This window comes from Puma concolor, chromosome B4 (genome assembly GCF_028749965.1).
Source record: "Puma concolor isolate L17-30 chromosome B4, mPumCon1.1.hap2, whole genome shotgun sequence".
Lineage (NCBI taxonomy): Eukaryota > Metazoa > Chordata > Mammalia > Carnivora > Felidae > Puma > Puma concolor.
Genome location: NC_141673.1, coordinates 89,048,664 through 89,066,029, shown reverse-complemented (window position 1 = coordinate 89,066,029; position 17,366 = coordinate 89,048,664). Strand labels below are relative to the sequence as shown.

Sequence of the window (17,366 nt, the reverse complement as noted above, 5' to 3'; positions counted from 1 at the left end):
TAACATTATAGAAACATGTGAATGTGTAAAGCTCACTGGTACTGGTAAATATATAGTCAAAGTCAAATCCTCTAACATCATGATTATGGTGTATAATTAATTCACTAACAACCCTAGTTTTAAAGTTAAAAAAAAATAAATAACCATAATTAGAATAATACATTATTAGATACACCATGTAATAATGATGTAAATTTTAATGTTAACCTAAAATGTGAGTGGGGAGAAATGCAAATATATTTTCCATATGCTATCAAAGTCAAGTTGTTAACATAAAATAGGATTCTATAAATATACTTTAATGTAAGCCTCATACAAAGGAAAGAACTATAGTAATACATAAAAGATTATGCTAAAGTTGTGAAGGCAAACTGCCACAAAAAGTTATCAAATCACAAACGAAATTCATTCATCAAGAAGATATAACAATTGTAAATACTTATGTACCCAATATTGCAGTACCCAAGTATATAAAACAAATATTAACATAACTAAAAGGTGAAATAAACAGCAATACAATAATAGAGGCTTTGATACCATACTATCAACAATGGATAGATCACCTAGATGAGAATCAATAAGGAAATAGCAGATTTGAACAATACAATAGACACCTACAAGACATATACAAATCCAACATATTCCATCCAATAGCAACAGAATGCACATTCTTTTTAAAAGCACACAAACATTTTCTCGGATATATCATGTGTTAGTCCACAAAACAATTTTCAAGAAATTCAAGAAAATAGAAATTATATCAAGTATTTGTTCTGACCACAATGATAGGAAACTAGAAATCAATTAAAAGAAGGAAATCTGGAAAATTCACAAATATATGGAAATTAAACAACACACTCCTAAATGACCACTGGATCATAGAAGAAATCAAAAGGGAATAAAAAAATATTCTGACACAAATAAATGGAACCATAACATACCAAAATTTCTAGGATGCAACAAAAGGAATTCTAAAAAGAAAGTTTATAGTATGAACACATAAATTAAGAAGAAAAAAAGACCCCAAATGAACAACCTAACTTTACATATCAAGGAAATAGAAAAACACAAAGAGAGTAAAACTAGATAAATAAAATTATAAATTAAGGAGGAAATATTACAACCAACACCACGTGAATATGAATGATCATAAGACAAAACTATTAATTATACAACAATAAATTGGACAACTTAGAAGAAATGAGTAAATTTCTAGAACACATATCATACCAAGATCAATCATGAAGAAATAGAAAATCTGAATAGATCAATTACTGGCAAGGAGATTAAATCATAATCACAAACCTCCCAACTAAGAAAAGCCCAGCATTAGTTGGTTTCACTAGTGAATTCTATCAAACATCTGAAGAATTAACACCAATTCTTCTGAAATTCTTCCAAAAATTGAAGAGGAGAAACATCCCCAAACTCATTTATGAGGCCAGAATCATATTAATACTAAAGTCAGATGCAGCCACTACAAGAAAACTATGGGACAATATCCCTGATGAATATAAATGCAAAAAGTTATCAATAAAATACTAGTAAAATGAATTCAACAACACATTCTAAAGATCATATGCCATGATCAAGTGGGTCTTATTCCAGGGATACAAGAATGTTTCTACATACATAAACCAATCAATGTGATACATCACATTAACAAATTGAAGGATAAAAATCATATGATCATCTCAATAGATGCAGAGAAAGCATCTATTTTGTTGACAAAATTCAACATCCGTTCATGATAAAAACTCTTAACAAATTACATATGGAAGAAATTTAACAACATAGCAAAGGCCATTTATGACAAGTCCATAGCTAACAACATACTCAATGATGGGAAGCTGGGAGCTTTCCTTTAAGATCAGGAACAACATAAGAATGTCCATCCTGTCCACTTTTATTCAAGAAATTCTAGTCAGAGCTATTAGGTGAGATAAAGAAATAAAAAGCATTCAAATCAGAAATGAAGAAGTGAAATTATCTCTATTTGTAGGTGACATGATATATATAGAAAACCCTAAGAACTCCATCAAAATATGGCAAGAACTAATAAATTAATTTAGTAAAGTTAAAGGATGGGAAATCAGTATACAAAAATCAGTTCTGTTTCTATACAGTAACAACAAACTATTAAAAGAAAAAAGAAAATCCAATAATTGAATGAAAAGAATAAAATACTTAAGGAATAAATTTAACCAAGGATGTGAGAATCTTTACATTGAAAACTATAAGACACTGTTAAAGACAAAATAGGCCATAAATAAATAGAAAGATATTTATTCCATGCCCATGCATTGGAAGAATTATTATTGCTAAAATGTTCATACTCCCCAAAGTAATCTACAGATTTAGTGCAGTCCCTATACAGATTCCAGTGGCATTTTCATAGACATAGAAAACGATTCTAAAACTTGTATGGAATCACAAAAAAATAGCCAAAGCAATCTTGAGAAAGAGCAAAGCTGGAGATATCACACTTCCTGATTTCAAACTATTTTACAAAGTAATAGTAATAAAAACAGTTTGGTATTAACATAAAAAAGAGTCACAAAGATTAAGGAACAGAATAAAGAATGCAGAAATAAACCATGCATATATGGTGAATTAATTTACAACAAACAAGCTAAGAATTTACTGTGGGGAAAGGATACTCGCTTCAGAAATGATGTTGGGAAACTAGGCAGCCATATGCAAAAGAATTAAAGCAGATCCCTAACTTATATACACAAAAATAAACTCAAATGGATTAAAGACTTAAATTTAAGACCCAGAACCATAAAATTCCTAGAATAAAACATTGTGGGTGAACTCCTTGACAGTGATTTTTTGGATTGGACACCAAAAAGCACAAGTAACAAAAACAAAAATAAACAAGCGGAACTACATCACACTAAAAAGCTTCTGGACAGTAAGGAAATCATGAACAATGTGAAAAGGCAGCCTATGGAATGCGAGTAAATATTTACAAATCATATATCTGATAGGGATTAATATCCAAAATATATAAAAACTAATAAAACTCAATAACAACAATAACAAAAAACACCAATCTGATTTTAAAATAGGCAGAAGATTGCTTCTTGGTCTTTTGGATAAGATCAAGTGTTAAAATGGGCAGAGGAATTAAATACAAAATTTTTCAAAGAAGACATACAAATGGCCAATAAGTAAATGAAAAGATGCTTAATATCACCAGTTATAAGAGAAATAGAAATGAAAGCCACAATGAGATATCACCTCACTCCTGTTAGGATATGTATTTTCAAAATACAAGAGATGATATCAGTATGCATAACCTTCCTATAAATTCAGACTATCCTCAAATATAAATCTAAAACTATTCAATGATAGAGACATAATTACACAAATGTATGAATTTACATATGAATTAAAATATCATGTATTCGGATTCAGTTATGCTGGATTTAAGCCCATTGTGGAAACATATAAAGGTGATTAAGATTGCATAGTTAATTCTTAATTTTACCCATTTATGAAAGTATAAAATATATGAACAACATACCCTAATGCAACCTAAAACTATTGGCAGTTTCTTTGATATCCACTTTAATGTCTACGAGGATATCCAAAAACAAGCCCACACACATACATGTGCACTCATAAACTAACTAACCCTATTAGCCTGGAGGGATAGGCTTATAACTGACAGATGGAGGAAAGAGAAAGACCATGGATTATTGCTATCAATTCCAATTAGCAAATGATCTGGTCATTGGGTAATCATTGAATAAAATATGTCATTAACTGTTCTAAAAGTATGACATTCATTAGAAAACAACATACCCATTATAAGTGGTGGTTATGCCAGCAACTGAAGAATTATCACAGATCATGAGAAAACACAAAAAATGAAGAAGATATTCAGTTAAAGATAACCAACATGCTATGTGGGCAGCTTGTTTGACAGTAATCTTGAATTTCTTCATAATTAAACCACCAGCTATATATCCAATGCATATTGGAGGTAAGTTATAAATACCTATAAATGTAAGTAAAATGTTGTTTACAAAGTGATTTAGCAAAAGAACAAATATGGTATCTAATATGTCTTACATAAGAAACCATCTAGGTCCAACTCACAGTGAAGAAAGCTGATTGATTATTATCTCCACTTATTTACATATTACATACAGAGAGATTTTTAAATGCTCCACAATGTCAAAGTATATTAAGACTCTTATCACTGTCCTTCATTTAATTTATTGTAGTAGGTTGTAAATTTCTTATATGCAGGGATCATGATCTATATCTCTTTTCTAATGATTTAGGCAGGAGTGGCAATTCAAAGTTAACCAGTAGTTTATGATTAATATGATTTTGCCATTGTTTGTACCAACTCTAGTTGTTAAGAATTTGACTTCATTCAAGGTACCTTAGAAGGTTACTTTGCTGAGCCTGTGATTGTCAAGTGTATTTACATTTCATGTCCCTCTCCCTAAAAAAAGAAAAGAAAAAAAACAAGAAAAAGACAGCCCTTGATGGCATTCTTAATGTCAGGGTCTCTCACAGAAGCACATCACATCTACTTGGGAGAGTGTTTAAAAATCCATTCCAGAGTCCCACACCAGATTGTCTAATTTAGTATGTCTGAGGTGGGTGCCAGGTATCTGAACTTCTAACAAGCACTCTATGTGACGTGGATCCAGGTAGTCTAAGAAATTCACTTTTCAGATCAATCAAAAGATCTCAGGAGAAACCCAAGGTGGAGGAATACCACCGAAGTTAATGTGGTCACAGGAAAATAAGAATGCCTGTGCTGCAAAGACACCACCAGAGGGCCAGGGAACTAAGGAGAGACAGAATTCATAAACTGGAGTTAAAAAAGTAAAACAGACTCCTGATGAATTAGCATTGGTTTCCTTTGTATATTAATGGCTTGCCTACCTAAAAACTGTCTCTAATTTGTACATTCCCCAAGAATTCCACAAATATTTTGAATTTGCATTCTGATTGGAGAGAGAGCAGAAGAAAAAAAAAAAGCCAGGATTTCCTGGCTTCTTTCCTTCCTTCCCTTTGTTGATTTCCCAGAAGAATGGAAGGAGGAAATGTACCAGAGACAGAAACATCTCAATGTATTTCAATTTAGGAGTCTCCTAGACACATCATCACACTGTTCACCATTTCATGGTTAAAAAAAAAAACAAGTGGGGCTACTAATATAGAGGAGAATAAACATACCAATTAGAAAGATTACATCTGAAGCTGATTTTCCATGTTGCTGTTCCAGATATTTGGGCATGAAGGTGAACATATTAACAAATGCATTGAACTGTATAATACTTATTAGTATGAAAAGCATGTAAACTGGGTTGCATAAAAGACTTTTCATGAATGGCAAAAAATCTGAAATGAAAGAATGACAGCAGTATTATACTAGCTTGGCTTTGCATTTTAAGATTTACTTTTTCTAAAACATCATCTTCCCTTCCAAATTACATTTTTCTATTTATAATGCTCATACTGTTTTTTAAATGTGTGTTTTGTTTTGTTTGTACCTCTTGAAAGCTAAAACTATATCATTTTGGTACCTTCTGCAAGTCAATAATGCAGTTGGCTGGGTAGGGCTCAGAACACAACGGTTTTGCCATCATTAAGTTAATATTGTGTCTTGGGGAAAATATTGTCTGCATTCACACCATTTCCTTTTTTTCCTTCTCTTTTTCCTTCTCTGAATATCCTCTCTTCTCTAGAGATCATCTAGAATGAAGGATGCTTGTTCTGTTCTTTAAAGTTTAGAAGGAGGTCAACTTGATAAAGTTCACACTCAAATATTGATATTATCATTCCACAACATTCAAAATGAAGATATATGTGGGTATTCATGGGATGTAATTTTGTCAAGTACCGGGTATTTTTCTTCTTCCTCAGAACAACAGTTTTGGTCCTGCCAGTGGTTCATACTGGGTACACAATGAAATCACCTGGGGATCTTTTAAGATACAAACGCCCAGTTCCCACTCTCTGAGATCTTGATTCATTTGGTACAACATACTAAGGGTTATGTAAATGATATAACCCAAACTTTCCCCTGTCGGTGTGGACTGACACAGCTCGAAGCCAAATTTGTGGCCCATCTCTTGCAAATATTCTGGGTTGCCCTGCCACCTTTTTGGGATCAAAGTCTCATGTATAGTTACTTTTCACTTTTCCTATCTTCATGTTTTTTTGTCTTGATTTCCTTCCTTATTGTGTATTTTTTTCTCAATAAACTGTCAAAATCCAAAGAACAAATAAATTGTGAGAGAAGGAAGAACAACTCAATGCAAAGAAAACTATTTTAGCTGTAGAATTCATATCACAAATATGAATAAAGTACATGCTGGGTGAGAGAGTTGTGTTCAGAGCACTTTGGAGCTTTTTAAGTTGTACGTGTTTGTTGACATCTCTGTCCTAGTAAATGAGTCTCAGTAGTTCAAATTTCCTTTCTATATCTCTCATACTAAGCTCGCCTCTTTCCTAGTTTTGAAAATGGACCTTGCAGATCACAAACAATATTCTATGTTAAAATCCTCTATGAGTCCACATCAACCTTTCAAAAAGAATTGTTAATCATGATCACTCTGAAAATTTAAAGGTTCTGAATTGACTCCTAATGATCTAAGAAGTATTATGTTTAATACTAGCTTAAGTTAATGTGTAATTGTTAATAAAAGTTCTGTGCAAATTGGTATTATAATTTATGGGTGATAGTAGAAGTAGCAACATCAACAGTAATGACACTAATACTATTAGCAGTAATAACAGTAATATGTGCCAGAACTCCTTTACCCTCACACAACAACTCTATATTAAAAGTACTATTATTACCTCATTTTACAGATAAGTAAACTGAGTCTCTCTTCATCTTGTAAATGAACAATCTTTAAGAATTCCAAGGCCCAGGTAATAACTCATACTAATTAAATCACACCTGGGAATACTACAGAATTTTAGGCATCAATATTTTTTTTCTAATTTCCCAAGTAATTCCAATATATGGCCAAGTTTGAGAATCAGTGTTCTTGAACACTAAATACTTAGACTACCTTAGCTTAGTTTCCCACAGAAACACTTTCTGTAAATTATTCTTTGAGTTTTTATTGAAGATTATCCAAAAATAAAAAAAAAAAAAACCTGTTCTATGAAATATGCACTTGCACTTGCTGGAAAAGAACTACTATGTGGTTCAGTATTACTGTATCATACATCGTATGAGAATGTTTTTCTTTAATTGCAATGTGTTACTTGAGAACAGTTTCTCTTTAAGAACTATTATTCCTCTCTGTATCAAATATAGAGAATTATATGACCTTTCATGTATTCTTTTTATGCCTTAACTTCCAGGAAGCTCAAGTTAAGCTAACAGTTTTTGTTTCAGAAGTATACACTTTGAAATAGTGTATATTTTTTCCTCCTTTTGTTCTCAGTTTGAATTTCTTTTTTTTAAATTAGACTTATGTTCTGTATAAAATAGATTTTTTTAAAGGCAAATGGGGATTTATTTATTTATTTAGTGCCTGAATTGATATAAAATTTTATATAAATGCTGACCACAGATGATTTGTCTTGAAATTATATCACTTATTTCCATGTAGTAGCACAGGAAGACTCAGACTAGTTAGACATTATTGACTACTCACTATTAATGACAAATTGTCTTAATGCAGCCTGGCATGTTATAGTGTTAGACTGAAATACAGACACATATGTATAAAATAAAAAATAAATTATATAGTATTTATATTTACCTTTAGTGATTCCATCCTTTTTCTTCTTGACCTCTTCTCTTTGTTTCTCTTCTTTGTCATTTTTAATGATGTCTGCATTACTCTTTAGTCCTTCCTTTGGAAGCCATTTGGGCAAAAAGAAAAACGGAATGGCAGTGAGCACATTCACTCCTGCACAAATCAAAAAGCCAAACCACCATGCACCAACCCAACGAGTATCAGTGGGAGTTATGGTCAGATCATCTGTAAAGAAATATACACATTTTTGTTAGCTTGTCACTATTTCCTTCATGAACTGTAGAAAATTCTTAATATTACAGTTTTCAGGTTTTATTCAAGTTCAGAATTTGTATGCAATTTAGACATTCATAACATTTGTCTGACAATATGTGGTATTATACAGTATTGTCTAGCAATAAATTATTTTGCTTATCTGGCCTATCCTATAAGGAACTTATTAGTAGATACTTATTAAATAACTACAAGCTCTATTTAATTATAAACAAATGATTATTTGATTAAAAGAAACTCAGACCTATATCTTTATTTTTTTATTTTTTTTATGAATATATAAACAGTAAATTTTTTTTCAATATGTGAAATTTATTGTCAAATTGGTTTCCATACAACACCCAGTGCTCATCCCAAAAGGTGCCCTCCTCAATACCCATCATCCACCCTCCCCTCCCTCCCACCCCCCATCAACCCTCAGTTTGTTCTCAGTTTTTAACAGTCTCTTATGCTTTGGCTCTCTCCCACTCTAACCTCTTTTTTTTTTTTTTCCTTCCCCTCCTCCATGGGTTTCTGTTAAGTTTCTCAGGATCCATATAAGAGTGAAACCATATGGTATCTGTCTTTCTCTGTATGGCTTATTTCACTTAGCATCACACTCTCCAGTTCCATCCACGTTGCTACAAAGGGCCATATTTCGTTCTTTCTCATTGCCATGTAGTACTCCATTGTGTATATAAACCACAATTTCTTTATCCATTCATCAGTTGACGGACATTTAGGCTCTTTCCATAATTTGGCTATTGTTGAGAGTGCTGCTATAAACATTGGGGTACAAGTGCCCTATGCATCAGTACTCCTGTATCACTTGGGTAAATTCCTAGCAGTGCTATTGCTGGGTCATAGGGTAGGTCTATTTTTAATTTTCTGAGGAACCTCCACACTGCTTTCCAGAGTGGCTGCACCAATTTGCATTCCCACCAACAGTGCAAGAGGGTCTCGTTCTCCACATCCTCTCCAGCATCTCAGACCTATATCTTTAAATCTCTTGAAAATAAGAAATGTGATTGTGGTGCCATAGAAAGAGCACTGGATTTTGAGTCTGAAGGTCAGCATTTTAACTTATTTTCCTGATCACTGGTTTGAAATATTTCAAAAATTCTTTAAACTCTTTCACTTCAATTTGTGAACCTGAAAAGTGGAATCAATTTACCTAACCAAGGGTCAAATAAGGCAACAACTAACTGTGATAACAATTGACATTACTTTCTGTTACTATTGATACTATAAATAATCGTATTGAATTACCTGTGTTCACAGATCCAGTGTCAACATAAACATTGGCACAGAATGATGCTAATGAAAGTCCAAACAAAGGACCAATGATAGCTCCTGTTTCTACAAACCCTAAAAATAAATGAAAATATAAAGTTATAATATAGTTATATACCCCCATAAAGAGTCCTAATTCCATAAGTCTAGAGCCTGACTTGTTTTTGCCTCAGATATGTTTGCCTTAAACTTTCAGTTTGTAAGAAAATGAAGCTTAGTGTACATATAAGTAACAAGTTTGTTCTGTAAATGTGGAAAAAAAGAGCCTCAAAATGTAAAACTGCATTCTCTAGGCCTCTAAATTCTCTTTCATGATGAATTGCAGGTAAAATCTGCTGTGGCAGCATAGGCTGGGATCGTGCTGTTGACAAAGCCACAATACAGAGCAAGATTCTTTTACTGCTTTCTATAGGCACATTTTTGGAGGAATTCTAAAGTACCACCCTGTAAATTTCTTGTGGCATATTCCTCAGGAAAGCTTTACTCTCACGTCTCCAACTTGAAGCCTCCTCTGGCTGTGTCCTCACTGTCACTGATCCTTCTGTTCACTTTCATCATGATCTCCTTTCTTACTCTCCACATTATCTTCCATACTCATCAGTCCCCTCTTACTTATGACTTACGACTTACTTACTTACGACTGCTTACTCATCTGGAATTTCATCATCAGTTAGCTCTTAGCATATCTACAATTCAGAATCAAGGCTGAGCTCTCGCAGCTCCTGAAAACCAAGACATGACCTTCTTCAACTTTGTTCCTCTTTACTTCAAAATATGTCTCCACCAGTGTCTCTGCCTTCTCCACCGTTCCATAGGGTAGCCCACCCAGTATACACACCACATTTCTTGACATCATCCCCTTCTATCTTCTCAGAGATCTTGCTCAATTAAACATGTCTTTATTTGTGTTTGTTCAATCTCTCCTACCCTCTGGTTATACTATCTCACATCTACCCTGCTTTCTTTCCTTTCACTACACTCTACACTTATGGCCTCACCACTCACTGAATCTACCCAAATCCTTCCACATTCTTCTCAAAGCACTTGCAGGCAAGACCAGTGTTATTTCTGTCACTAATTCAGTGTCCTTTTCTGGTCTCCATCCTCCTAGTCTTCATGTTATTTGACATTGCTTGCTAGCTCCTCTTTTGGCATTTCCTCCTAATACTTTCATAAAGTTATGCCTTTATTGTTTTACTTTCTCCCCATGTGACCACTCCTTTGCTTTTTCTTCTTTTTTTTATTAAAAATTTTTAATGTTTATTTATATGAGAGAGAGAGAGAGAGGCAGAGTGTGAGCTGGAGAGGGTCAGAGAGAGAGGGAGACACAGAATCCAGAGGAGGCTCCAGGCTCTGAGCTGTCAGCAAAGAGCCTGATGCGGAGCTTGAACTCATGGACCCTGAGATCATTACCTAAGCTGAAGTCGGACACTAGCCAACTGAGCCACCCAAGTGCCCCTGCTTTTTCTTCTTTATATTCTACTCACTGAAAGTTTTCTCTAGTATTTTAATGTAGGATTTCTCACTATATATATGGCTTCCTTTGGAAAACTCATTTCTCCCTCTTAATTTATTTTCTCTATATATGATTCTCAAAATTCATTTCTAGATTTTATGTTCTCTTCTAAACTTCAGAGCCATACATGGAAGTATTTTCCTCAATTGTATAGCTAACTGATTTATAGTTATTTAATTACATGCACACACACATTTATTTATTTATTTATTTTTTTCCAACGTTTATTTATTTTGGGGACAGAGAGAGACAGAGCATGAACGGGGGAGGGGCAGAGAGAGAGGGAGACACAGCATCGGAAACAGGCTCCAGGCTCCGAGCCATCAGCCCAGAACCCGACGCGGGGCTCGAACTCACGGACCGCGAGATCGTGACCTGGCTGAAGTCGGACGCTTAACCGACTGCGCCACCCAGGCGCCCCTATTTATTTAATTTTTAAGTCTATTAAAAAAATTAACTACACAGAGATATTTATCAAATTCGATTGATTTATAATTATGTAGCTATTTATATACTAAACCTTATGTGGACTGTCTTATTGACCTTAGAACATATAGATATTATCACAGTTATTTCTATATAATATACATCCTAGTATTTATTGAATAAAGAAATACATATAAAAAGGTATTCATTAATTTATTACAGGCAAGCATTTGTATTCTTTCAAGATAAGTATGTGAAGGGATTTGAAAGTACCAAAAAGAAAAACATTGAAAAAAGTTATTGCAAAATCAGTGCATCATCAAAAAGTGCCAAAGGTTCGTTGGGGTAAAGGATCTGTAAATATTTTGATCTTTTCCAATTATGTGTAACTCTGTTCCTGTCTTCTTTGACCTTCTTTGACATTGCCAGTTCTTAAAAGATATGTCTACAGTAATGGCAAAATTGTTCCTGTACTAAAAGTTATGCTTTTATGCTAACAGATGGAATAACTAAAAAATATAAATAAGTTATTCATAATAAATGAAGAATATTTAGGAGATTGGAAGACAACATAAGAGGGTAGATCTTAAATTGGTTATTGTCGGAGATGACACTGATCAATTTTAGAAAAGAAAATTTTCAGAAACACAACCAAGAATATGAACCAGAGATTTGTGAAGAATCTGAAAAATCTGACTAGCATGGAGAGACTGTGATGAAGAGAAACTATACAAAAAACTAAATAAACTAAATAGAGTACAGAGCTGTAATAAGTGGAGAGATCAGAGATAGTAAATAAAAAGCCAGTATGTTATATAAACTGGTAGAGAAGACATAATCAAAACAATGTTTGAGAAAATTGTACTGCAAAAACATTGATAATAAATTGATATTAAAAATCCTAGCAATAAAATGACCAATGGAGATGTTATAATAATCTACAGATGGAGTAATGAAGACCTGAGCAAAAAATAGAGGTAATGAAAATTGTAAGAAAGGTTTTGAATAATAAGGGACATTTTAAAGAAAATATTGGTAAATCACTTAATATATTTGATGTAGAATGGTGCCAAAGAAATGGACGAATCAAAGAGAACTCCTGGGGCACTAGATTAGTAGTATTTTCAATAGAAAGAAGCAGAATTAGCAAAGTGGCTTATTTGGAGTTAGCATGTAATTGCTCCATTCAGCAAACTTTCATTGATGGCCAGGTGTGCCGAGGTACTTTGCTCATCATTCTGGAAATCACTGACTCCAAATAACTGATATCCACCCTTAAGAAACTTACTTTCCTGAAAGGAGGCTAAGGCAGATTTTCAAACTCACCAATATATAAAGGAGAGTTTTCAGATTTGGCAAAATCTTCTATGTAGGAAATACCCAAAGGCATGATGGGAGTTTCACCAATTCCACGTATAATATTGCCTACTAGTACATACATCCACATTAATGATTTAACTTCTTTCACACACTCTGTATTAAAAGAAAAAAGATACATTGTATTCATGGTTTGGTAGTAAAGTATTAGTAATACTTAATTCTAAATTTTTGTTAAACATTTCACAGTTCTTATGTGACATGGCATCTTCTCAATTACTTGTATTACTATGTCAGCAGTGAATCATTGGGCCATTCCAGTTGCATTTTCTGACAGTGTACTTAGGTATGGCAAATATAAATGGTATGTTGGAGCCAGTTACTACTAGGTTGGGAGAGATGAGTAGTATACACATCTCTCTTCAGTTTAGTATTTAGTGACAACATATTGGCAGTTTGATGGCAGTATTTGACGGAAATTGACAAACACTAAAAACCAGAACTATTTTTCCCTGCAAAGAAACAGTTTGCCACTAGCTACTAGACCCAGTTAGCTACTATGAGAGCTGTCCAATTTCTACACTAACTTTGGGAAGAGAAAATAAACCTATAAATATCTCTCCCTAGAACTGATACTATATGATTTAAATAATAATCTCACTGAAGTTTTAATTCTCTACAGCTCTAACCACTTCACAGAAACTAAAAATATTTAACTGGTAGTAATCACATTTTCTCTATAGAACCTACTGTTTACTGTAACCTCCAAATAATCTTTTAACAAAGAAATCCACCCCAATCCTTGGAGCAGCACTGCTTAGTAGAATAATAAAGATTAGGCCGAAGGTTATTGAAAGGGATGAAGATAAGCACATGTCTGAAAACAGTCAGTTCTTTTCTAAGCCAAAATAGCTACCAAGCCAGGAGGACACTCTGTAGGGTCATGTTCAGGAAAGTGAATGACAACTTATTTTCATCTTCTATAATCTGGCTGGGTACCCAAAGATGTGAGGGTCCTGAGCACAGCTGGGCCTGGAAATATCTATCTATATATCTATCTATATGTCTATCTCTCAGTCATTCCTAGTCCAGAAAATCATAATGTCAATTTCTGGATATTCATAATTTTTTTTCTGTGGTGAGAATAGCAAGTTGTATCTAGAGGTCATAGTCAAACTCTAGGCCTTCCACAGGGCAAAATATAAAATATCTGGTGATCAAAGAATTTTTATTTATCCACTACAGTGCGTATTTAAAGAAAAAAATAGAAAATAGGACCTAGTCAGTCTTTGGCAAAAGAAGAGTATATAGGCCACTCTTGATGTCACTGTTTTGGTTTTGTTTGTTTGTTTGTCTTTTAGCATATGAAGGAGCAGAAGCTGGCATGTTGGTGCCTGGGATTGCAGGAAGCCAGAAGAAGCACCACTATTGTGTCAGACTGTAAAGTAGTATCTCTGGTAGGGAGGAAGAAGTAGGGCAGAAAGACAAGTTCCTAGTTCAGCAGAAAGAGAATAGAGTAAATCAGAGTTAGAGCATACTTGCTTCCTTTCTCTCCTATAGAAGATCAGTGATATAACACAAATCTTTTTGTTTCTATCTCTATTATTCATTTACAAATCATCAGCATAAATCCATCTTTCTAACGTGTTTTCCTCTGTGGAATTAACTCTAAGTGGTCCTCGAATGGATGTCTTCGGCTTATTTTTAAATAACCGTTTCAAAGAATAGATAAGGCATTGTTATTAAATATATTCAAATATAAGAGGAATAACATTTTATAATGTTATTGGATGGATATAAGCCAATGGATATAAGCCATTCCTAATCCCCTCCACGATCTCCTCCAAAATCCCTGAAAAAAATAAAATATGTTTTGTTCATTTACTTGCTTACTTAACCAAACTTAATAACATTCAAAGCCGCCCAGCAGAAAGTGTTCAGTTACAAATTCACTGAACAGAAAGCAATACAATGAAGTGGACAACCTGATGGATCTTCTGTTGGTCTGATAATCTGGGTTCCATTTTCCATACACAAGAAACTGTTTGAGGACAAATTGCCTGAAACTGAAACTGTAGATTCATATTCATATCTGTATGAACACAGGGAAAACATGTTGATGTTAAGGAGCCAACAATGACAATGTGAGCATTGTGCAGATTATTAACTCCTGCTTCACTTAAGACACAACATCCAAATCCAGAAAAGAAAGTATCTTTTTGTCTTTGCCACCTAATCATCATAAATTAATATTATTGAAAAGAACTTGCCACTCACTCTCAATGTACAATCCCTTGATAACTAGCTTTCAATTATCTGTATGTGGATGATCTACCTTCTAAATCATCTGACATCGACCTTTGGTGGTTTTTAGGTGATCATTTCCTGGAACTAATTACTGTGTGATAAGAAACAAGAACCAAGAAAAATAATAGACTCAACAAAGCATAATTAAGAAGATAAAGGCTTTGGGGAGAGAAAAAAAAGCACAATAAAGCAGTTCTCTAACTTTGGATTCTCTAAGGTTTCCTAATAAGAAATATACTCTCACTTTCTGAGAATCCAAACAATAATTCTTTCACCTGTTCATTAACCCTCTAAAAGAAACAAAGCATTTACCCATCATGAGAGACCTTAGAAGAATCTTAAACACTGTGACAGCACAATTTAATGACTTTTTCTCTTCTCATGAAAACAAAAGTGTTAATAAACTGTGACCATTTATCTTAGGCATATTACCAGAAGATCCACATGCCCTTTCTCAGAAAGTAAATTATATGCTGCAGCAATGGAGGAAATATGTCCAGCCAAGTCTCTCTTTGTTAGAAATTACACTGGATTGGTTTCTATATTTCTATTAGATAAGAGAAAGCCAAAAGAAAACTTGCCTTTCTGAGTTTCAAATGAGCTCAAGAGTGTTATACTTGGATGTCACCAAGAGTCCTAATTAATATGTTACAGAACATAATAAAATGGTTAAAATACCTTCCCTTAGAAACACTGCCCAGTCATACCCATAGAGTTTGGCTGTGAACTGTGGACTAAGGCTTCTGTTTCCACACCCATGGTCCCATGAGACATGGAAGCTTCAGACAAAATAAATAATAATACCTTTGGCAGAGTATAGAAAGAAATGACAAAATTGCTGAATATTACTCAACATTGTCTTGAACAGGATAGGATATGATAGGAAATAAAAGAACAGTAGATATTCTTTGTCTTGATGCCTCTGATCCCTTCAGAAATATCTGAGAGCTAAAATATCTTTTTCATTTAGATTATTGACTTAAAACCCAATAACACATCACATGTCCATTCATTCCCAAAACATCAGCAAAATGGCAGTAACTGGATTTTAAAATAGAAAAGGAAAAGACATAATGCCATGAGGATAAAGAAAAGGGAAGATCTGACGATCTGACAAGAAGACAGAGTTTAGTAGGATTTTGAAAATGGAAAAGTAGATAAATGAATGATCACTGAATTAGTAGATATGAGAAACATAAAACTGAGTAACTGCCTGTACGAGAGCAACTGAACACATGCCACACATCCCTGGAAAGCTTCAGTCAAGAAAGAAGATACTTCTAAAGGTGAGAGGGTGCATGGTCCAAAAAGGGGATTGCTTTCAAGTATGTATAAGGAGCAGTTAAGCCTTTTTAGACATCCTCTGTCATTTCAACTGAATATGGCTTTTGACTCTAGAGTCTGAATAAACACACTGAGGATAGGGAAGATATACTAAAAACTGGGGATATTAGGTTTAAAAAATCCATATACTGAAAAGTGAGATTTCCACTCCCATGTGCTGGTAACCAAGCTTCTACCTCCTGGAAAACAGATTGGAGAATCCCTGCCTAAGATAGTTTATGGGCAGTTATGAGTCACTTAATACACAGCCAGGCCATGTACAATCACCCTACAAAGAAATTTTCCATTAATTAAGTCTTACATACACAGAAGTTCCAGGTAGCTTGTGTTATTCCTCTCTCTTAAATATGTATATATAACCAAGAACCACCAGATATATGAGGAAAGCCTATAATAGTAAAGACAGAGACAAATAAAAATTATACACTCAGAGAAGGCAGAGACAAAGAAGATAGATGAACAAATTTAGTTGGAAAAAGACATCATATTCTTGAAAGAAGAACAAAATATTCCTTCAAAAGATACAAAGAACAAAAGAGTCCTTGGGAATTAAAAATGGGATAGCAAAAGTTAGAAATTAATTCAGTGCTTTAGAAGATAAAGTTACAGAAATCTCCCAAAAAGTAACAAAAAGACAAGAAGATAGAAAATTGGAGAAAATGATGAGAAATATATAACAGGATATGCAGAATTCAAGCAGTAGAAGTTCTAGAAAGAGAAAATGGGGAGGGGGCATATTATCAAAGAAACAATACAAATTCTCCAAATGCCCAGATTGAATACACCTAGCATGATGGAGGAAAAGGATTTATACTAAGACAATTATCATGAATCCAGACTCTGTAGCTTAAAAGAAAATCCCAATAGCTCCCAGAGAAAAGGAACTGGTCATGGGGATTAGAGTGGCACAAGATTCTCAACAGTACTACTGTAAACTAGAAAACATTGGAACAATGTCTTCAAAATCCGTAGGAAAATATTTCCAACCTAGAATTTTGTATCAGCCAGAATATTAATCAGGTGTGAGAGTAGAATTCCAAATGTTCAAGGTCTTAAAATTTTTATGTCTCTTACACTTTTTCTCAGAAACCTATTAGATTATGTTTTCCAAAAAAAGGAGTGAGTAAAAAAGTAGAAGATATGATATCCAGGATCTA

The 17,366-nt window shown here is 33.8% G+C and overlaps 2 protein-coding genes across 12 annotated transcripts in view; one reads left to right on the top strand and one right to left on the bottom strand.

Moving 5' to 3' along the window:
* The window catches only part of SLCO1A2 (solute carrier organic anion transporter family member 1A2), a 131,489-nt gene that overhangs the window by 24,149 nt on the left and 89,974 nt on the right, over positions 1-17,366 (bottom strand). For 4 of the 11 annotated variants that reach the window (XM_086713932.1, XM_086713930.1, XM_086713936.1 and 1 more), the window contains 6 exons: positions 14,544-14,650; positions 12,568-12,714; positions 9,276-9,374; positions 7,758-7,979; positions 5,209-5,373; positions 3,814-4,009 (listed from right to left, as the gene is read on the bottom strand). In XM_086713932.1, the coding sequence (XP_086570058.1) occupies positions 3,814-4,009; positions 5,209-5,373; positions 7,758-7,979; positions 9,276-9,374; positions 12,568-12,714; positions 14,544-14,650 (936 nt within the window). Of the gene's footprint in view, positions 1-3,813; positions 4,010-5,208; positions 5,374-7,757; positions 7,980-9,275; positions 9,375-12,567; positions 12,715-13,836; positions 13,969-14,543; positions 14,651-16,510; positions 16,596-17,366 lie in introns of those variants that run through there. The other 7 variants (XM_086713934.1, XM_086713938.1, XM_086713935.1 and 4 more) reach the window with 5 other exon arrangements.
* IAPP (islet amyloid polypeptide) overlaps positions 1-17,366 on the top strand; it is a 101,689-nt gene that overhangs the window by 10,683 nt on the left and 73,640 nt on the right. The gene's annotated exons all lie outside the window — the stretch shown is intronic.